This window comes from Phocoena phocoena, chromosome 13 (genome assembly GCF_963924675.1).
Source record: "Phocoena phocoena chromosome 13, mPhoPho1.1, whole genome shotgun sequence".
In the NCBI taxonomy this organism is placed as follows: domain Eukaryota; kingdom Metazoa; phylum Chordata; class Mammalia; order Artiodactyla; family Phocoenidae; genus Phocoena; species Phocoena phocoena.
The window spans coordinates 1,151,689-1,173,872 of NC_089231.1; the positions used below are offsets into that span (position 1 = coordinate 1,151,689).

The window sequence follows — 22,184 nt, forward strand, 5'->3', positions numbered from 1 at the left end:
CCCCAGCATGTGTGCTCAGACCGACCCCGCGGGCCCGAGAGCCCCACCGCAGGGAAGCCGGGCTCGTGCGAGGCCGCCTCCCGGCCACGCGGCGTGTGCACCCGAGGCCTCCCTCCACCTCGGGGGTCTCCCTCTGGGAAAGACCGCTCGGGGGGGGACGCTGGGTGCAGCGTCCACGCAGGGGATGTCCACCCACAGGGACATGTCGGGGCCACTCTGCACGGGGCCAGGTCAGCGTTTACTCTTTGCCGCTCAGGGCTCCACCCTGGCGTGGCTTTAAGTGGGGACGAGCAGGGTGGCACCGAAACGTCACGCGTGGGGGTGGTGTGAAGATACACGCACATTCACGGACACGTGTTCACCGCTTCCTGGGGAAGCCTCACACCGTGACCCCAATCCTGACCAAGAAAACCGACGTCACTTTGCTCTCGTGGCCAAAACCGAAAGGCCACGTTGACAGCTGGCCCGGGTGATGGACGCTGAGTACAAACCAGGGCCCACGAGGATCCTTTCAGGACCGAGTCCCTGGAGCTGCTGTCCCAGGAGTGGCCGCAGGTGCCCCCGGGGCCCCCGCTCGCCGCCCCACCTGACGCTCAGGTGCAGGCGGGCCTGGAGCACAGGGGCCTTCCTGCTGGTGAAAGCCCGGCTGCAGCCCCCAGCCCAGCAACAGGGCTGGACCCCGTCCGCTTGGCCACCCCAGACCTCAGGGTCTCACAGGTCCCTGTCTGCTCGGGGGGCAGTGAGGTCCCTCCCAGGGCCTCCCCTGCTCTTTCCTGAATCAAGGCCACATGCTTTCAAGTGTTCTTCTTCTGTAATCGCTCACCCTCAAAGCAGGCGACCCCTCTGTAGGGTGTGCTGGTGGGATCCTAGAGAGGCCAGGGTCCCTCCCTCCCACCCTCAGAAGTGCTCAGAGGCACCGCCCGGAGTTCAGGGGCTCTTCCCTTGAGGACCACGTGCTGGACCCTCAGCAACTTTAGGGGCTTGGTCACGGCCCAGGAGGTGCCAGGCTCACCTAACCAGACCCCTGTGCTCACGATGGGGACGGGACGGCGGTCAGGACGGGGGGAGGCCCTGCTCCCCACCCCCGCTCACCCCGGCGCCTGCAGCGAGGGCAGGCTCCGCCTTTGACCCCAGGGTCCGGCCGAGACGGGCCCCTGTGTCTGAGGTTGGACACTGGCCCTCACGTCTGATTTGCATCAGCAAGCTCCACCGTGGTCCCGCTGGAGTCAGGGCGGGGGTCGCAGAAGGCGCCCGTCTCCCTCCTCCAGGCCCTGCCCCGCCTCACAGCTTTCGGGCGAGAGCAGACGGCTGGGCTTGGGCCCCCGTCCCCCACGGGCTCTCCCGGCCCTGCATCCGCCGACGGCGCTCGTCTGCCCGCTGTTTTCGGGGCACACGTGTGGTCCCGGGGCCCCTCAGGCAGAGGTTCTGAGACCAGCCCAGTGCGGCTTCCTCTGGGGGACGGGTTCTCTCTGCCTTGTTCCAGGCTGGCTTTGTGTGCCCACACGGACGGACCAACCACGCAGGGCCCACGAGAGCACCGGGTGACCTCTCACCCACCAGATCACGGGGCCCCAGGCACCTTTTCCCAAAGGAAAGAGAAAGAAGATCTTTCGACGAGGTGCCTTCTGCTCTCATTTTATAGGAAGACCTTGGGGCTCAGATTTTTACACGAATTAGCCTGACTGCAGGTGTCTCGAGGACGCCTGGTTTCCAAATCACCCTGAACGTGTCTCCGTGGAGTCCGGTGCCGTGCTGGGACCCGAGCCCCGGTCCAGGGAGCCACCGGCACCTCATCGTCTGATCACTGAGCTTCCGACAAGCCTGTCACGTGCTTAAAGTGCTCTCACGAGCCAAACAGGGTGCAAGTCGCTCACTTTTAGCTGTGCGAATACATAAAACGGTTCACGCGACTAGAGAAGCGGTTCGGACACTAGGCATCGAGAAGCTGGAGCCGCGGCCGAGGCCAGGGCGGTCTCCCCTCCTAACAGGGCACGTCAGCTCCCGGGGGCGCTGTGCTCCACATGGCCAGGGCCGGCACACCCGGGCGCCCAGAGCTCTCCCTGTGTCGCCCCGCGGACAGCGTACCCGAGGGTCGACAGCCACAGGCCCCCACCGGGCAGAGCTGCGCGACCCCGCTGGCTGGCGGCAACACTGCCGGCCGCCAGGGGCCACTGAGGGCGGCAGGGGCGTCCCGCAGGACACACGCCAGGCGCGCCCCAGCTGGGCGGCTGGTGCACGCGCCCCTCCTGCCGCAGCGGGCCCACGGCGCCGGGCCGGCCGCACGCCTGCCCGCGAGCACTTACCGTCGTCCAGGTCCAGCGGGTCCAGCTCCTGAGGCTCTCGCTTGACCGTTACGGGAATGGGGGCCAGACTATGATTACTGTCCTCACGCACCTCGGGCGCTGGCAGGGGCCGGGTGGCTGCAGGCGCGCTGCTCGGAACCTCAGACGGCTGCTGTTGCTGGTGGCCCATCCCGGGGGGGCGCGCGGGGCCGCAGGGCTGCAGGCGGGTCGGCTCTTGGGTCCCGGGCGGCAGCGGAGAGGAGGGACTGTGGGGACAGAGCGCTGGCCGGCACCCCGGGGAGCAGCTACCACTTGACGGCGGACTCACCTGTGGCTGCAGCGGGGCGGGGGGCGGCGGCTGGGGGGGCCCTGGAGGCACGCCCGCGGGTCTCGGCGCCTCCTGGCCGGCGAGGACGCCGCCGACTGGCCGGGGAAGTCCGAGGGGGCCGTGGCCCGGGCCGGCCACGGCCGGGCCGTAGGGGGCGCAGGAGAGGTCGTGGAGCTCGGGGCTGGCGCTGCTCTGTGGACGGGGCGGGAAGCCGGGCGCGAGGCAGGAGCCCGGGTCGGGCGGCAGGGCGAGCGGCTGGCCGTAGCAGGGCTTGGGGAGCGGGCTCAGGCCCTGGCTCATTGGTCCACAGGTGAGGGCAGGCTCGTAATCATCACTGGGCTCCGTTTTTATGATTGGAACTGTGAGAAAGAAGAAAAAGTTAAATAAACACGAGCTGCAGATGGGAGCCGTGGGGCGGGCCTGTGGCTAGGATACCCTCCGAAAACAAACAGCGCTTTGACTGAGTCCCTGTGTGTCTCCTGCCTGCTTCTCCCACCCGATTAAAAGGAGGGTGTGAGTCATCGGCCCAGAAAGCTGCAGCTGGTTCTCATACCGAGAGCACTGTTTTCCTTGGAATCTCCCCCAGCACTAATGGGCTGTAAGAATCCATTCGCAAACTGCAGTAGAAGCCTTGGACCCAAGGGCCCGCGGATTTGTAGTAATCAAAGGGACATTTTTAACTTGGGTGTACTACTGCATTTCTGCTGCTACTGACGCCCTATCTGATAAACGTCTGACATTTGGTGAACTTGAACAGTAAGATGGCGTTTGGAAGTCAGTAAAAATCTGACAGGAAAGATGAGTGTCCATTTGCTGTAGGAGAGAAGCCTTCAGCCGCTCGACAAGGAAACCAGTTCCACACGAGCAAATACGCCACCCCTCCCTCCTGCTGCTTCGTTTCCACTGGAGACAACACACAACCAGCGATCACGCGGCTCCTGGGGCAGAGCCGGAAGCCCCCAGACGGCTTCCAGACCACTGCCCTGTCCACCCCTCACTAGGAAGCCGGCGGTGCAGAGAACCGGGCTGGGAGGAGGGCACGATGGGCACTGGAGGGTCCCCTTCACTCCCCTCCAGGCCGTGGGCCCGACCAGGCGCCGAGAGGGCCGGGGAGAAGGTGAGCAGATGTGCCGTGGGGTCTGCACAGGGGCCGGGGCTCCACTCCCGCCCTTGCTTACTTCCTGTGTCCCGTTTTCTCGTTGGTTCCTGCCTCTTACACCAGTTTGCAGGAGACATCCCGGTGGTCAGATTATCCCGCGAGTGACTGGTAAGAGCGCAGTTAAATTCATAACAGATGCCCGGCGCTGCCGTAGCAAACGCAGGATGGGCAATGAGCTGTCATCAGATCCCCCCTAATCATATTTTCACCTCTTCGTGTGTGTGCTGCTGGATTCCCGGCGGCCGGGGCAGCCACACGGAGGGAACGCCCCTCGCAATCCCAGCCTCCTCCTTAAGTAAATAAAGATTCTCTCCCAAACGCAGCTTTGCTCTAACAAAGGTCTCAAGCCAGCAAGGATGCACATCTCTTCCGTAACAGCCGGGCGCCTGCGAATCCACAGGAGCCGTGACGCGGAAGACGGCCTCTTGCGAAGCCTGTCCGTGGGGCGCCTGGGCAGCACGGTAGCCACGTGGCTGGGACCCAGGGGACACTCCAGACCCACTGACGCAGGAGCACGTAACTCCGCTGAGCATCTCCAGGCCCTGGGCTTTCGACTCCGGATTCCCAGAGAAGCTGTTTCCTTTAGTCTTGCCCTCGTTGTGCCAACTTCCCAGCCCCTGCTTCCCATCATTCTTCCCGCGTCTGACGTGTCTGCACGCTGGGCAGGGAGGCGCCTGGTCCCCGGGCGGCGCTGACAGCTGGAGGGCAGGGAGGAAACACGCGGGTGATGGTCATTGTGGGGCTGCCACGGGAAGTATCCCTGCCGCCTGCAGGCCGAGCCACGGTCGGCCACTCGTCCCCGAAGTCACGTCGGGCCGAGAGCTGTAGGGCGCGGCGCCTTGGATGCCCAGAGCCCGGTGTGTCCAGCATTCTTGGACAGGACGCACCCAGCATGGCGGGTGTGGGCAGTGCAGGCGGGGGCAGGCGAGCCCGCGGAGGGCGCACGGGGCGTCCTCACCCCGGGTGCTCCGCGGGGGTGTGGGTTTGCTTTCACCAGCCAGGCCGATGACCCACAGGGCCTGGCCTGCCCCGGTGCCCACACTCACGGTCCTTTGCTGGGGAAGGGACCTCTCTCCCTCTCTCTCTCACAGCCAGCTAGGGCTCTGCGTGAGGGGTCGAGTCCCTGCAGGACTGGATTCCAGGGCAAGTGTCGCTGGCTGCCGGCAGGACACTGAGAAGGGCCGCTGTCCGCCGTCCTCGGGTGGCACTGATCTCCGTGTGGCTCACACACGGGGGAGACGCCCACAGGTCCCGGCAGCAGCCGCGTGTGTCTCCCGTGGCTCCGAGGGCTTCCTCCGCAGCAAGAGTGTGAAGATTCCCCACGTGAACGTGCCCTGACGCAGGGACCGCAGGCCCCAGGGGAGGGGCGGGCACTCGGTACAGGAGCTGTTCACAGCCCAGGCCAGGCCCCCAGATTCGGCGCGCCCGTGGCCCCGTGGCCCGGCGCGAGTGCAGAAGCACTTGTAGCTTTGTGGCCCCTCAGGACCAAGGGCCTCTCCGCTCCCGACCCGCACGCCCGTGACAGCAGCTTCAGCGGCCCAGGGGTTCTTTCTTTTGAATTAATTTATTTATTAATTTTTGGCTGTGTCGGGTCTTCATTGCTGCGTGCGGGTTTTCTCTAGTTGTAGCGAGCAGGGGCCGCTCTTCCTTGCAGTGTGCGGGCTTCTCCTTGCGGTGGCTTCTCTTGTGGTGGAGCACGGGCTCTAGGCACGTGGGCTTCAGTAGTTGTGGCACGTGGGCTCAGTAGTTGTGGCTCACGGGCTCTAGAACGCAGGCTCAGTAGTTGTAGCGCACAGGCTTAGGTGCTCCGCAGCGTGTGGGATCCCAGGCCAGGGCTGGAACCCGTGTCCCCTGCATTGGCAGGCCGATTCTTAACCACTGCACCACCAGGGAAGTCCCAGCCTGGGGTTTCTGCCGCGAGCACCTACTGGCTGGGGTCCCCGCGTGGAAGCCCACCTCAAGGAGGGGCCTCTGCTGGGTCCAAGCTCTGTGTGCAGCCTGACACGGGCTCCTGCCCCGAGTTGGGCATCCCAGGGAGGCGGGCTGGGGGTAGGGGAGCGGCCTGGGGCAGCCTTGACACAGATGCACGTCCTTGCATGTAAGAGAACATGTGATGTGCGGCGTCCGCTTCCCGCTACAACGCCCAGGGTGTGAAGGTGGCCGTCAGCTCCAGCACAGGCAAGATGGCCTCTCCCAGGGGCAAGCGGCCCCGCCTCCGGTCCTACAGCCTCAGGCTCCAGGACATATAGCTCTGCAGATGGCTCCAGGACATATAGGTCTGCAGATGGCTCCAGGACATATAGCTCTGCGGATGGCTCCAGGACATATAGCTCTGCGGATGGCTCTGCAGAGCTGGGGGAGAGCTGGGGGCAGCCTCCAGCCAGAATCATCCAGAAACGGCCAGTGGGCACAGCTACCACTAAAAACAGCCCTGACAAACCCATATGACCCGGGGCGGGGTGGGGGGGGGATTCGAAAGCTGCCCGTGTGGCCTGTGGCGTCCAGAATGGCAAGGGTTAAGTTCTGCACCAGCGCACTGAGGCTCAGAGCTCTCGACCTTACGGAAATACGTGTCTAGCAGGTTAAGTTAAAGCCCTGCTGGGCGCCTCTCTCCTGCACTGGATTTTCAGCCAGCACGAGGGCCAGCTCGACCCTCTCATCCAGGGTCCCCCAAGCTCTTTATAAACCCTCACCCCGTCTGCTCCGCCGGCTTTGGAGGTGCAGCCGGGGAAACGGCCGTGGGCCTGATTTACATGCCACGTGGCCAGCCCAGGCCCTGCGATCCCGAGGGCAGGAGCGATCGGGCGTCTGTGCTGCCCGCCGCTTCAATGTCTGTGGTTTACGACCTGTTTAAAGCTGCCCTGTGGCACCCGCGTTCACTCCCTCTTCGCCCTGGGGGTCTTTCTGGGAAAGTCTCAGCAAGACGATCTTGGGGGGCCTCTGTGGGCCAGACCCGGCCGAGGGCGCGAGACGAGGGTTTAGGAAATGCGTCACCTTCCCGTGGCGTCGGGACCCACCGGATTCTTCCCACGGTCGGGTGGAGACTCGACCCGGGCGGGACCCCTCCCCACCCCAGCCTCCGGGCCTTCGCGGGCGCACGAGTCCTTGGTGACCCAGCCGAGCTGGGCCTCCTTGCTCGGCTCAGACGCCCTCCCCTGCATTTGCAGCCTCTCCGCACCCGCGTGGTGGGCCGATCCCACCTCTGGAGGCCCCAGCACGAGGCCACCACTGCAAACTCCCTTTGGGCACAGACTCCTCTGCACCTAACGGAGATAATCCCCACCCTGCCTGCCCTGAGGGCGCCGCACAGCCCAGGGACAGTGACCAGGACAGAGACCCCAGCGCCTCAGTGCCAGGTGGGGGCAGTTCCCGGCAGATGTGGAGCAGACGCGGGGCCCGGGGCACATGCGCCCGCTACCCCCAGGGCACCTACAGAGTCTAAACGCACCGAAAGCAGAGGGTGCCTCCCGCCTCCTCTGGGGACGAAGGGGACCTGCCCGGCCGTGGGCCCGCCTGCTGGCCACCCAGTGGGATCGGGGAGGCCCAGGCAGGTCCGGCCGCCTTTCTGGATCCCCCGCCAGACCCGCACCTCCTCGGGTGGACGCTCTCCAGGTCCTCACAGTTCACAGACGCGGCCGCACTGCCGTGTCATTCACGTGGCCAAGCAGTGTGAGCCTTGCTCTGTCCGCAGGGCGTGGGGTGGCCACGTGGCCCCCAGGCACAGCTGCCCCATCCCATCCGCACGCCCTCCCGACGCCTTTCAGATCACATCCATCTGTGGAAATGGGTGCCCACGCCCACATCCTGCCCTTCACCCCGGGGTTCAGTGGATTTTGCAAATGGCTGATTCACTGGCAGATCAGACAAGGGCAGCAGAGGCCCTCGGCTCACGGCCATTCGGCCCTGGGCCGGTACCAGGACCCGGGGCAGAACTGAGGCCTGGGGTCCTCAACTCGGCCTGACCCCCAGGATCCCACGTGGATGGAGAAGCCAGGGGGCAGTGTGACACGACCCCTGCCGGGGAGCGGGGCTCACACCCTGGCCTGCCGGCCATTACACAGAAGGACGCCGTCTCTCGTGAATCACGCCATCACCTTCCCACCGTCCCCGGGCAGACAGGTGGAGCACAGCAGCCGTCTCGGGCTCCCCTCACACCTGTGCGCCTGGGGCTCATGCCCAGACCAGGACCCTCACACGAAGCAGGAGGAGCTGGGTGCCCTCCACCACCTGAAGAGCACAGCCCAGTGGTCCGACCACAGGACGCCCGTCCTCTGACCCAGGGGAGGCCAAGGCCGACTGCTTGGCAGCTACTGGGGAGACATTTGGGCCTCGGCCTTCTTGAGTATCAGAACCACGGGAACCCAACTGTTTTATTCAGAAGACTTTATGCGCCTGTGACACACCAACCTCCTCTGTGAGTCCCCGGAGCTCAGGGTTTTACAGACATTCGTATCCCTGGCACTTCGCACGGCGTCCAAACGCAGGCGAATGAAGAATAAAGGCAAAACGGACGCAGAAAAGCAGGCCAACCCGAAACTGCACCAAGAGAAAAGAAGGCGCTCCTCCTACACGCACAGCCAGTGTCCTGCACACACGGACGGACACACAGACGTGGCCACACCTGGGACGAGGGCGAACGTCTGCACTGCTCTCAGGTGGATGAACTCAGAGCCCAGGCAGGCACCCGCAGGCTGCGCGGCCCTGGGGCTGATCCCGTGACCCACAGGCCTCGCTTTTCCAGCAGTAACACAGACGTGACGGCCACCTAAGAGGTGGTGAGGGACCCAACGTGGCATGAGCCGTAAGGGCAGCGGCACCGAGCCTCCCCCGCATGGGGACAGCGGTGCAGGGCCCTCCCTCTTCCCAACCCGCTGGCACAGGGAGCAGCGGGGCCAGGGGTCAGGCCTGGGGCCACAGCCCAGCTCTTTGGCCTCGGACAGGCCAGGGATGCTGCTGCCGACTGAACTGTCCCCCAGACGCGGGGGCTGAAGCCCTAACTCCAGGGTGACTGTGTTTGGAAATGGGCCATCAGGAAAGGAGTCGGGTTCAACGAGGCTGGAGGGGCCCTGATGCCGTAGGGCTGTGGTCTTAAGAGGGAGAGAGGGTCTCGCTGTACATGGGGGACATGGCGAGAAGGGGGTGTCTGTGAGCCAGGAAGGGGCCCCCGGACCCGGCGCTGCTTCCAGCAGCCGCCAGACTGTGAGCACGCATCTCTGATTGGAGGCACCCCTGACCTGCAGAGACGTCTGGTGACATCACGGGCGCTGAGCATCCCCCGCAGGCGAGGACTCCCCCTGTGACCACCCCCCCACCCCTCCCACCAAGGCCTCAGCGGTTCAGCTGCGGCCACCGCCCTGTGCAGAAGAGGTTGCTCTGAGCCCCGGAGAACGGAGAACGACTGTCTTCTGTTTGTTACGCGGCATTTGAGCCGTTGACACAAACGCCAGCAGGGTAGCTTCAGGGCAGGACTTTTCTGAGGCAGGAAACGTGGCGACAGGAGCCTCCTGCACCGCCGACCCTCAGCAAGCGGGTACCCACGTCCACGTCCAGGGCCAAGAGGGGCCTGGGGGACGGATGGACCGGTGGGCGAGGAGGGGACTCACAGACCCCACCGCCGCGTGACGGCAGGGACCGCGTTTCTTCCTTTGGGGACAAGCTCCTGCCCCCCCACAGCACAGCCAGCACTTGCGCCAGGCCCTCGGGTTCCCAGAGGACAAGGCTCTGGGCGCATGGCAGGAACCTCCCGACCGAGACACCACAGACTCCGCTGAGACCCCAGCTCCGCGGTGGCGGCAGTGCCCGCCAAGCCCGACGGGGCGGCCTGTCCTCTCTCGGGTCCTCCCCGCCTTTCTGGGGGTGCTGCCTGGCAGCCTCTGCGGGAGCATCGAGTGGACACCGGGAGACAGAGGCCGAGGGCGCCCAGACAGTGAGCGACGGCCGGCTTCACAGCTCTGTCGCGGCAGGCGGGCTGTGAGCGGGTGTGGCGGCCTCGCCGTCTGTGGCGCCAGCCCCGTGGCTCCAGGGCCCTTACCCGGGGCTCCGGCTCCCCGCAGCTAGGCTGGCAACAGCCTCCGGGCAGAGCAGGCCGCACGAGCCAGCAAACGCGCTGCTAGGACTTCAGCCACTGTTGCCAGCGCTGCGTCCGAAGGGAACGTGATTCACTCTCCTGTGGCTTGACCCGAGCAGCTGCGCACCGAGGGCTGTGACTTGGCGGGGGGCCGTGCTGGGCTAGCCCCCGCGCCGCGCGCTGTCGTGGGCAGGCCCCGGTCCCCGGGGGAAGGAGTCACCAGGTCTCCCCTCCGCAAGGCTGTGCTCAGACGTCTTGGGGGTCCGGCCTCACTCCCGACACGCGTTGCCTTTGCGGTCGGTGGCCGTGGCCCTCAGGTATCTGATCAAAGCCACCCGCCTCCTCGCTGTTCCGCCACGGGTGACGGTCTCGGTGGGGGAGCCTTGGGTGTGGCCCCCCCCGCGGAAAGGGCACCCGCCTTCTTTCCCAGCAGCTCAGGCCCCACGATTCACCCCCTCGTCCTACTCTCTTCCAAGCTCAAACCCCTCCCTGCGGATTCAAGGCCGCGTCGGGGGCCTCAGGCCGGTGTCTGTCAGGACGGTCGACAGAGTTGACCCCGTGGCGGCCTTTAGAGGGGAAGTCCCCTCCCCTTCACACACCTGGGCTCTCCTGCCACCGGGTCTGGACACCTCATGGGAAGGCCAGCGGCGTGCGAACCAGACACACTGTGAAGAGCTCAGGCCCGTGGAGAGCGCTGCGGGGAAGGGCGGCTTCCAAACCCTCCCCACGGGCCCCGGCCCGGCCCTGACTCGTCCCTCCCGGGGGGCCCGGTGGGGCAGCCAATTCCCCGCCTCTCTGCGGCGGCAGGTTTAACGTGGAAAGAAATGAAAACATCGGTCCCTCGTTCTCCTGCTGGAACAGCGAGAGCGCCCGTAAAATTGGCAATTTACTAACAGCGGCCTCCGGGACGCGGGAGTTCCCAGGAGAAGGCGCATCACAGCGCCTGCATGAGCCCAACACGCGTAGCTGTGCACCGTCCCCCTCCAACGCACGCTCACCGCCACGCGGTCGCCACACCACTGAGCTGACTCAGGAAGGTTCCAAAAGGCCCACGGGCAGCGGCCGTGCCACCAGCCGCAGCGGGAGCCCCGTCCCGGCTCCCGCCGGCCTGCACCGGGACCCACCCGGCTCCCCTCAGCCTTCAGGTGGGAGTGTCGGGTGGGCTTTAGGCCCAGGATCAACGCCCCCAGGGCCTCCCTGGCTGACTCTGGTGAAGCTCCAGGACCCTCACCCCAAGCATCAGGTGGGCAGGGGGACTGGTGCCACCGCAGGCACTCCTGGGGACCAGCTAGAAACATCTCAGGGGGACAGACAGCCCCTCCAGGCCCGAGGATCTGTCATGACTGGCCTCCTCATTTTAGGAACAAGCTGACTTTGGCCCATGACCCTGAAGTCATTGGCTGGGATTCCCCCTAGTGTGTGAGCTGCCGCCCCTGCCTGCCCGTCCCGGGGTCCCTGGGCAGCGTCGGAAGCAGAAGCCCTGGGGACACAGCCAGGGTGGACGTCGTCGTCCCCCCGAACCCAGGGGCCGCTCCCCACAGAGCAGGCTCCTTTCCCTCTTTAACTGGGGCTGTTTCCCCGGGGTCTCGGCCTCGTGACAGGTACCAGGGCCCCTCAGCTCACAGCGCTAGAGAGAGCGGACGCTTTCTTTCGGGAGACTGCGGTTAAACCCAGACAGCGACAAACAAGAAACTGAGGAAAACCTCCCTGGCTGCACGTGGGTGGGTCCGTGGCCTCTCCTGCAACGGCCCGGCTGTCCTCTCTGCTCTGCCCTTGACCTTCCCGCCGGGAACCCCCGCTGTGCACACTCTGCTCGCTCAGGGCGTCCTACACGCACCTGGAGACTTTCCCCCAAACACGGCCCCCAGAGACGGGGAGCGGCCCCAGCCGCCCAGGCCCCGCGCAGACCCGCAGCCGGGCTTCCTTCCGCTTTGAACAATGACACTAGCGATGCCTGAGACGGCGGGCGACGGGGTGGTGGGCTTCTCTGCGGCGGAGGCTTCGGACGGTGAGGACAGGCTGAGACCAGACGTGGGAAGGAGGCGAGAGAGGTGGCCGGCCCACCAGGCCCCTAACCAACACCACCCGCTGAGCCACGTGAAGGCTCAGCCCGAAGCTGCAGGGGGCAGAAGCGACCGCGAGAAAAAACACCAAACCTAAAGCTGGGAGCTCGAGTTCTGGTCTTGCACTGGTGCATTTATTGTTTACAAAAGAAAAGCACAGGACGACGGTCCCCACGATCCGGGCACGGAGTCAGGGCCGGCTGGGGTCCCTGCTCCCAGGGAGCTCACAGCCCCACGGGGCACGGCCACCCAGGAAGGCAGGGCAGGGCCGGGGCTCTCGGGCGTGGGTGGCACGGACCCCTCGACCCCCTGGGATGGGGCAGATTTCCAGGAGAGAAGTGAAGGGAGACCAGGGCCTGATGAGAGCAGCACAGGCCACAGAGCCAGACAGCCATGCTCCGGAGGGACGGACGGACGGACGGACGGATGGCTCTGTGGGCGGGGCTGGGTCACCAGCTCGAGGGACCAGGGGGTCCGGGTGACGGTCCGCACAGCATGAGCGATGGGTGTGCTGGGCTGACACGGGGGTGATGGGGTGCGGAGCGGGGGGCAGGTCAGCCCCTGGCGGGAGGGAGCCTGCAGGACTGAACGGCAGCTGTAGGGTTGGGGGGAGATGGTGGCCCCTCGACAGCCCTGTCCCAGGATCTCAGTGACGTGTCTCTGGGGGCCTCGGTACCCCCCCTGAAAGGGGGACCCGGTTTGCGTGCGGACCCCCTCCCTCTGACTGGGGGTGTCTGTGTTAAGCGGGAGATGAACTTCGAGCAGGAACTGCCGGAAACGACGTTCGAGCTGATTTCTAAACTGCTTTAGAAAGGAATTTTTCTTTATAAGCCTAGGTTTTCTTTAAAGTATTCAATTTTTAGTCACCCATGCTTGAATTTTAATCAGGACACGATCATTACATTTCCAAACAAAGACTGAGTATTTTCCGCTGTAAGGAATGTAGTACCACATCCGAGAACAGGCAGGATTAGTGCAGTGTGCAGTACCCATCACAGAAGTCCCGGAGGGGCCCCCCACAGACGGCCCCACGGCAACGCACACTCCTGCAGGTCCGTTCACGTACACGCTCGTGACGTGATGAGCACGAGACCACGTTATTCAAGCCTGGACAGGCGTGGCTAGCGTCTGCCCGAAAAACAGTTGATTCTACTTGCTATCCCCTCGGGTTTTCCAGGGCTTTCTATCACCTAGTCTATCGTACGTGACATTTCACACTAGGAGAAGACCGAAGCCTTCAAAAACGTCTTGCTTTTACTAAGATGATGACGTGGCTGCTTTTGCAATCAGTCCTAGTGCATGGTTTCCCTCCTAGGTTACATGAATCTCAAGTTTTTAAAACAGCCGTCACAGTATAACAAGACTGTTGGCACAGCTGTGCTTACGTGACACAGGTGAATCAGGACGCGGCCCTCTCTGGACACACACCCTGCCGGCCTGGAGGAGGGTGGCACGGGCCCCGGGTGCCAGGCCTCGGGTCTGGGCAACACCGAGAAACAACTTTCTACTAGTTCAGAAGCGAAACAACACACGACGCTGTTCTCCTTCAGAAAACAGCCTGAAAAGCGGAGAAGGTAAACAGGTCTTTTTCAGGCCAAGAAACCATCCTCAGAGCGTGTGAGCGGACAATCTGAACGAGGTGCTTTTTGGTCGAGTAAAGGGTGTTTGGGAGTGCAAGCCTCCTGGTCACCGGAGATGCAATTATCCAACCAAGAGTTTTCTGTGGGACGTCAGCTCGAGGACAGAAATCATTACTGTTAGTTAATGATCACACCAGCCACCAGCCTTCAGGCTTCATACAAGGGTTTATTTCTAAAGGCACCTGCAAAATCATTATAACTGTTTGCTTCTCCGCCTTAAACAGCTCTAGAACTTAAACTCACACCGAGGCCACCTCAGCTTCTGTGTACAGAAGAGCTGCACCTTTTCCCCCTTGGCGGTTGTATATCTGCAAGCAGCTAGCAAAATGATCAGTAAGTATCCCCAAATGCAGCCCCCAGCCCCAAGAGTAATAAAGGAAAATACACTGAAAGCTTCACTTTTCTCTGGAAGGAACCGATGACGTGATCTTGCTAACAGGACGGTAACAGCTCGGGCGTACAGCGCGACCACACGGTCTGAAGCCACCACGTGTCAGGGTTCCTGATTTTCTTTCAGGAAAAGCACCCCGTGGGTTGGTTCGCAGCATTTAGGGTTAGAAAGAGAGCGTTACCATTGGCGGGCAGGTAGGTGAAGTGCTGGTACTGGCTCCTCTTCCGCTTCCCGTTGCAGACGTAGAAGTTGACTTGGACGGGGCTGGTTATCCTCTGGTTGCGAAAAGGCGGGATCTCCACCACCAGCGAGTTCTATGAGAAAGCGGCAGAAGGAGGGGGCGGTGAGCATCTCGCAAACGCACAGACACACCCAGGCCCTCCTGGAGTGTGAAACACACGGCAGGTTTCCCCTTCAAAGAGGCCGCCCTGAGAGCCCGCAGGGACCCTGATTCCTCCCAGCAGAGCCGAAAGGTGGGCTGAGGGTGTGTGCGAGGTAGGGAGGCGGGGGGCTTCACCTACGATGCCACTGACTTGGCCCAGGAGAGAAGCCATGAGCACAGATGCTAAGAGCGGGCCCGCTATCGGGCAGGGAAGTCTCCACGAGACCCCACGCCCCTCTGCCCCCTCGCCAAGGCATGACCTTCAGAAAACTAAGCCCACATTCACCGACTTGGTGCTGCTGGGGAAGCCGGGAGCAGCAGTTCAGGTAACTGGCAACGAAGACCCAGGGGAAGTGCTCGCTGCAGACGTTCTGTGCCGACGGCCCAAAGCCCAAGCCATGACCCTCTCAAATCGAAGGGGACGGGAGAGTCGGACTCAGCGAACTTGGGAGGGGCGGACAGTCAGGCATGGATGCATCAGGGTGGCTTGCGGAAGCTGCTGTTACCTTTCCACGTTTTCAACGAAAAGTCAGCGACACGTTTATAAAAGTGTGCCGTTTCAAGTACAGGTATAAACACAGGTCGCCGTGGGGCAGCATGCGTGTGGGAGAAGGAAGCAGGCTGGGGTCTGTGTGCTGAGACCGGGCGTCCACATGAGGGCCCGTCCTTGGCGCCAAAGAGGTGCCCTTGATTTAGGGAGCGGGGAGGAGAGTTCACATCCAGAAAGTTTCTTCAAGGCTTTTTGTCATATGATTTCGGTTAGCAAGTAGGAAAATGTATAAGAAAAATCCATGGCATCCCTTTTTTTTTAAATTAGAGTAACTGTAGCCTGTTACCCAATTTAACAGCAAAATTGATTGAATCCTGTTAATAATGAAATCTGAAGAATGTCTAACCAAAACTGAGGAGAACTTCAGGGCAACCTCTTCCCTTTCCAGGTGAAGAAATGGGGCTCAGATGCCTGCTGCTGAGGGCACACGAGTGGCAGGGCCAGAGGGGCCGGGACCCGGGCTGCAGCCCCCTCTGGGCTCCGTCCCCTGGGGCCACACTTGGGTCAGGCAATGTGCCCCTATTGTTCTAACAGCTCCATTCCATTTGGAAGAAGCCACAAGCACGCAGGTCTCCTGCCTGAGCAGAGGAACCCCAAGGGGATGGACCCAGTGGGAGTGAGGGTGTGAGCCCGGCCAGACCCCTGCTGAGCGTCTGCACCCCAGCTACGCGGCCCGTGTTCGGGAGCCTGGCTGGGGCCCGACGGGTCTGGGTTTCTGCCCTGGCTCTGCCATCTCTGAGTCTTAGCTCCACCACCTGCACAGGGAACCGGAAGAGAAAGACACTCCTTGGGGGCTGTTTTCTGAGAATTCAATGATATGAGGCGACCCTGCAGGTGACGCTGGCGCCCGGCACACAGCTGGTGCGCCATGACGGCAGACACGGCGGCCCACGGTGACCAGAGCCCGATCTCTACAGGAGGAACCAGGACGAGAGACAGAAAGGAGGAGGGTTTGCCTAAGCCGAGGTCAGAGGCAAAGCGGGGAGGCATCAACAGGAGCGGCTGCAGGAAGTACCGGGATGCGTCCGGCAGGGCAAGGAGCCTTGAGCAGGGCAAGGAGCCACGTCACGCGGTCGGCTTCTGTGGCTTCTAAGAGGCTGGAGGGTTGTGTTTTGATGTGGGCACAGACTGATATGCTAGACAAACTATGAAATTTTGTGACAAAGTTCTGTCCTCGTGGGAGCACTAATGCTGAATACACAGTAAGGTAGAGGTGGGAAGGAAAATGCAGTGACAGGAAAACCTGTCACGACAGGAACAGAGTAAGGGTTACAGACGGCACTCAGTACATCCATGTCACCTGCTTTAAGAAGACCCACTGTCTGGGGGCTTCCCTGGTGGCGCAGTGGTTAAGGATCCACCTGCCAGTGCAGGGGACACGGGTTCGATCCCCGGTCCGGGAGGATCCCACAGGCTGCGGAGCAACTAAGCCCGCGAGCCACAGTTACTGAAGCCCACGCGCCTAGAGCCCGTGAGCCACAGCAAGAGAAGCCACCGCAACGAGAAGAAGCCTGTGCACCGCAACCAAGATTAGCCCCCGCTCGCCGCAACCAGAGAAAAGCCCGTGTGCAGCAACGAAGACCCAATGCAGCCAAAATAATTAATTAAAAAAAAGAAAACCCGTTGTCTAACTTGCTCACGATAGGACATGAACTATACATACAGCACAATCCGACCTTGTCTTAAACGTGCACACGACATAAGCTACATGTATATATGTGTGTGCACATGTAGATACACACCCGTGACAGGAAAAGGATGGAAGGAAATATGCCCAAATGTTAATGGTGGCCACATCCAAGTGGTGAAATTACACTAGGCGTTTTCTTTGGTTATACTTTGCTACATCTTCCAATTTTCCACAGTGAATATGACACTCTTTTATAGTTAGAAAAAAATATATAAAAGTAAACTTCATTTAAGAGATAAGAAAGATGAAACGGTGAACGTAAAGCACACCATTATTCACATGGCCTACGTTTCTTTTAGAACACACGACTGATAACCGTTAAGCTTTCTTTAATACATGCGCTGTTCACAGTGGAAAAGGAAACTCAACAACGGAAAATCTGAACATGCAAACTTGGCAGAATTATTTCGATGCCAACAGATGCATAGCTTCTGCAGGCCTCTCCTTCCTGCCCAGGGAGAAGGGGTGGGCGGCACTGGGGCCTGGGGGCAGAGGACTCGGGCCTGCGGTGGGGCTGGAACTGGGAGCCGAGGGCCCCCGTTTCGGGGTGACGGCTGGTGGCCAGTGTCTGTCACAGCAAACCCGAGGGCCGGCTCTGCGACTGCTGGGCCTGCGGGACCCAGAGTCCCCGTCAGAAAGTGGAGCTGCCTGAGACGGGGCACTTTCTCGGGGGAGCCAGGAGGAGCCCAAGAGGATGTGTGAGGTTAGAGGCCTGGACACCCTGAGGGGAGCGAGGTCGTGGACGCAGGTGTCACCCCTGGGCCAGGGAGGAAGCATCTCCTTCTGATACCATTTGAAAAGCCTTCTGGTAAATGGGTCGGTGCTTGGAAAAGAAAGCTTAAGTCGCAGGTGAAAGATGCTTCTTCCTGACGGCGCCACCCGTGCGGAGGAAGTGCAGGCCCCAGGCCTCCTTCCCAGCACGTGTCCTCCCAGCCACCGCGCAGAGGGCGCCTAGATCCCTTCGGCAAAGCCCACAGCCCGAGGTCCCCTGTTCACACGGGGGAGCCTGAGGAAAAAATTCAGTCCTTGACCTGGACGAGATTCTGAACCGTGACCCCCATTCCCTGCATCCACACACCTGCGTCAGGAGTGGCTGGTGGGCCGAGGCAGAGAGCCTGGAAGGTCTGTGAACGTCTCCAGAAAGTCACCTGCTAGCCTGTACTTTACGTTACCTGAAGGTTTCTACCGCTCTTCTGGGACTAAGTAGGACACACATGCACTCAGTGGTGCACAGTTAACCCAACCCCGGCAATAATCGCTTCACACACAATGGTCTCAACACCCCAACGAGAAGACAGAGGCTGTGAGGGCAGGTAAGAACACAAGGCCCGGCTCTTTGCTGTCTGCAAGGGCCCGCTTAAAACACAAGGACACAGACTGAAAGGCGGGCCAGAGAAAGCTGCAGCAGCTAAGTGACTTCACACAGAAAACATCCTCCATCGACAACTCGAGAAACAATCATTCTGCCTCAGGTCCCTCCGTGCGTGAACAACCACGAGGGCCACGGGAGGCCACGTGTAAGGACGGGCTCAGGCAGGCCCTGGGCCAGCGCAGCGACCCCTCAGAGGTCAGGCGTGTGCAGCGGGCGCCCGTCCCCGCAGGGGCCCCAGCTGCCGGCCAACGGACAAGCCGGTTGAGCACACTGAGGTCTGACCTCACGTCTGTGTCCCGGCTCTTCCCGGGGAGGACAGCAGTGAGGGGTCACTGTCAAGGATGCTGGCAGAACCTCGAGGCCCACCTGCCCGGGAGCGGGGAAGGTGCGCTTAGGTTCCTTCCGGACAGCAGGTCCTTCCGGCGGGGTGGGGGGGGCGGGCAGCGGGCCCCCTGGGGCCCTGGTGACAATGGCAGCCAGAGGGGACAGCAGGCCCCGGGGGTATGAGTGCCTCCTGGTCTTCCTGGTGGGGGGCCTGCAGCGCACGAGGCGCCCTGTCCTCTCTGGTGGCCCCACGTCCGAGTCGTGCCCGTGCTGCAAATCCCGAGAGCGCTTATGTCGGGAGGCATTTCCCAACCATTTCTGTTCCTCGCTCTGTCTGTTATGTTCATCAGTGGTTCGTTTTAACAAAGGAGAAGCCACGTGCCTTGGGCCAGGAGCCGCCGATAAAAAGCCCCGCCCAGAGAGCGCCACCCATGGCCACCAGCCGCACTCACCGGCTTGCACAGGGCTCCGTCGATTTTCGCCTCCATCTCCCAGATGTGGTGGCCGTCTGCAAGAAAGGGCGCGAGAAGTCCGTTACTCTGTCCTGACCGGGCACCGCCCCGAAATCACACCTGGATGCAAGCAGACGGGACTCGGGGCGGGAACCCTCTGATGAGAGGGTCCACCCTGGCCCGGCCGGCCCACTAGCAGCTGGTGAGACTGGGATGCCACACCTGACTGACCGGCTGGAGAGAGGCCACGAGGCCCTGGGGAGAAGCTCAAACCCAAACCCGAGAGCATGGACCTGGTGGGGCCTGGAGACCCCCGCTCTGCAGGAAGGAGCCACGTGCCAGCGAGCACTCCCGGCGCCAGCCCCGGGAGGGGTCCATGCTCGGGTCTCCAAGGGGAGCGAGCCCGGGAGGCGCGCGGATGACCCGGGTAAGAAGGGCGCTGTCTGGGGACTCGGACCCGGCTTGAGTCTGGCCTGCGGCATACAGGGGGGTGCGGGGCCTCGCGACTGGGGCCACAGAGCCCTCGGTGTCTCGGGAGCAGGGGCCCGGGAGCCTTGGGTCCTGCCCCAGCTCAGGGGGACTGCCGGGTGAACAAGAGAATCCGCCCTGTGACTGCTTTGGCGCATCAGGATACAGAAATGCACAACACAAGGTATTTTTAACCTCACCCTGTGGCGTTTGCATGTTTGAAAAAACTGAAAAGGCTCCAGTGCCGTGAAAGAAAGGGTTTATTGTCCCCGGACCAGGCCCTCGAGGGAGCCGAAGCCTGGAAGCCCGCCCTCCGGGGTGACGGAGCGGAGCCCTGTTCTGGGAGCTGGGAAGCACTTCGGGGTGGCACGCTGTTTGTGGACCACGTTTGGCCGTTACTTTGAATTAACAGACGTCAGGCTCTCCAGGGGCCTCCTTCCTCTGCATCTTGTATAAAGTCGGCTCCCCAGACAAACCATTACAGCTGGATGGGCTGAGCTGCTGCTTATTCTCTGTTTTCCAAGAAGAAATGTGTGTGTGTTCCAAATCCTAAATTATAAATAAATTAGACAAAATCTCCTTTTTCTCCCTGGCAGTGCTGGCCGGGCAGGGGCGGAGGGTGGAGCAGAGAGGAAATGTGAGTCACAGAGAGGCTGGGACGTGCCAGGACCACACCAGCCCCTCGGGACGCGGAGGTGCCCATGCTGAGTATCCACCAGATGGACCCACTCAGTGATAAGACATGGGCCGGAGGCCCGAGGGACCCGCATCCATCTCTCCTCTAGGAAAAAATAACAGGAAACGGAAAGAACACCCACCGCCCTTAAAGGCATCAGGAGTTCTGCAAAGCAGCCAACGCTCCAGAGCCCTGTGAGAACAGGACTCGGTGAACGACGTGCCCTGACTCTGGGCCGATAAACGAGGGGGGATCCCAGCGCCTCTGCAAAGCGCTACGGGACGCGGGCTGCTCCGCTGTCCGCAGGCAGCCCAGACCTGCCGCGCACGCGGACGTACTGTCGGGCCCCCCACCGGTTTGAGGAGATCGAAGTTACTCTTCCTGTAACCAAGGCTCCCGTGTCCTTGGTGCCTTTTAAGATCAACAAGTTTTCTCATGACAAAGCCTATCTTTGTCCCTTTCTCCCAAAACCGCTTTAAGCGCTAAAACCTGAACTGTCGGCAGCCGCTCAGTCTTTTGTCGACAGAGGCTGACGGGCCTCCCATCAGGAGAGGGGAGACTGAGGCCGCCCAGCATTACCCGGCGTCCACCTTACCACCACCGCCCTCCAGGAGGGGCCCGAGACCAGACCAGCCTCCCGGGAATGCCGTTGCAGGTTCACCCGTGGAACAAAAATTAAGGGAAATACAGGCATGGAGTGGAGCGGGCGGTGGGGTGTGCACGCTGAGGACACGCAGGGCGGGAGGGGTCTCTTCCCTCCAGGGCCTCCCGGGCCTTTGGGACACCGTCCTTGTCACAGCGCCTGCCTGGGGGCCGGCGGTCCCACTGTGCGCACCAGGTCTGCGAGCCAGCCGGGCCTGGCCACCGGCACGGTTTCCGAAAGTACAGACCCTCAAACCACACCACTAAAGCCCGACTCACAGGCCCAGGGCTCCCTGTGTCCCCGCCACACTGGCCCTGGGGGCTCTGGCCCCGAGGTCTCTATTCTGTGGTTGAGTCACAGCCGAGGGGCCGGCCTTGGGGATCCCAAGCGCAGCGTGAGCTCTTAGAGGCCAATGTCTCCTTGGTCAGAAGTGCACACGCAGCCCTGCTCAGGGCCAAGACAGGAGGAGCCGCCCAGGGCTGGTGACTGCCTGCTCTGTCGTCACACGGGGACCCTCCCCACCGGCACCCGCAGCCCCACTGGCTGCTGACTCCCCAGAGCTGCCCTGGCCTCCCTCGGGTGGGAGGCCACGCGGCCTCTGGGCGGCCTCTTCTGCACAGGCCCGGCTGGGCGTCCTGCGCAAGTTCAGCCTCTACCAGGAAGGGAAGCGATCGGCCCTGAACGGCCCTTTGTGTTCCAGCCTTATCAGGAACTTGCTGGCTTTCTCAGCAGGAAACTGCACGCAAGCCCAGAAGTAAAACTATTCCGAATCATTAGGGAATTCCCTGCGGCGTGAGTCATCAGGAAGGCTTCCCCACCCCACCCACGGCCAGGAGGCTGCCACAGCCGCCTCGGGAGGAGCTGCCTCCATGGGACAGGGCTGAGCGGGCGCCACCGACAGAGGCCCGAGGGTCCCCAGCAGCCTCACTTGTTTCCGGCCCTCCGCAGGGCCGGGGCGGAGGTGCCGCCTCTGACCCACACGTGGTGGCACACTCCGGCCGTCGGAGCCCCGCGGACCAGCAGATGCACCTCCAGAGTGAGGGAAGGTCCAGCCGCTGCGGCACCTCTGAGGCCCGACACCCCCACCAGGAGCGCCCAGGGGAGCAACACACGTGTGCTCTCGGGAGCCCGCGCACGGAGCCACCGCAGGGTCACGCGTGACACCGACGGCCGTGCACGGCGAACAATGACCAGGACATTCTCTCTCCGGTCCTCAGAGGGTGATGTCCTGATGCTCCCGCGGATGGACCTCAAGGACCTCGCTGGGTGGAGGAGCTGGGCCCACAGGACGCCCTGAGCAGGCAAGTCCGTGGAGACAGAAAGCGGCCCTCGGCTGCCAGGCTGCGGGGGGACAAGGGTGACGGCTAGCGGGTGAAGCTTCTTTGGGGCGAGGAGAATGTCCTGGGATATATGTGCTGGGCTCTGAATCAACCCAAGCCCTTGGACTTTAGATGGGCGAGTTGTGCGGTCTGTGAGTTACAGCTCAACGTGGCTGACACGGAAAATGAATCCTCCCACACGGCCGCACGTGGCGTCGCCACACATGGTCCTGAAAGAGGCGGAAGAGGCCAGAGCCTGGAGCCGCTCCCCCCGCCGTGCCCACTCCCACCCCGCTGCCCCTCCCCGGGAGGGACCCGGGCCCACTCTCTGGAGCCCTCCTGGGGAGGTGCCCGGAGGAAGGGACGAGTGAGCCTGGC

General features: G+C 62.5%; 1 protein-coding gene across 1 annotated transcript in view; it reads right to left on the reverse strand.

The window, feature by feature from the left end:
* NFATC1 (nuclear factor of activated T cells 1) overlaps nucleotides 1-22,184 on the reverse strand; it is a 96,927-nt gene that overhangs the window by 26,695 nt on the left and 48,048 nt on the right. The window contains exons 7-9 of the mRNA XM_065890548.1: nucleotides 18,701-18,756; nucleotides 14,112-14,244; nucleotides 2,304-2,969 (exon numbers count right to left, since the gene is read on the reverse strand). Coding sequence (XP_065746620.1) covers nucleotides 2,304-2,969; nucleotides 14,112-14,244; nucleotides 18,701-18,756 — 855 coding nt within the window. The remainder of the gene's footprint in view (nucleotides 1-2,303; nucleotides 2,970-14,111; nucleotides 14,245-18,700; nucleotides 18,757-22,184) is intronic.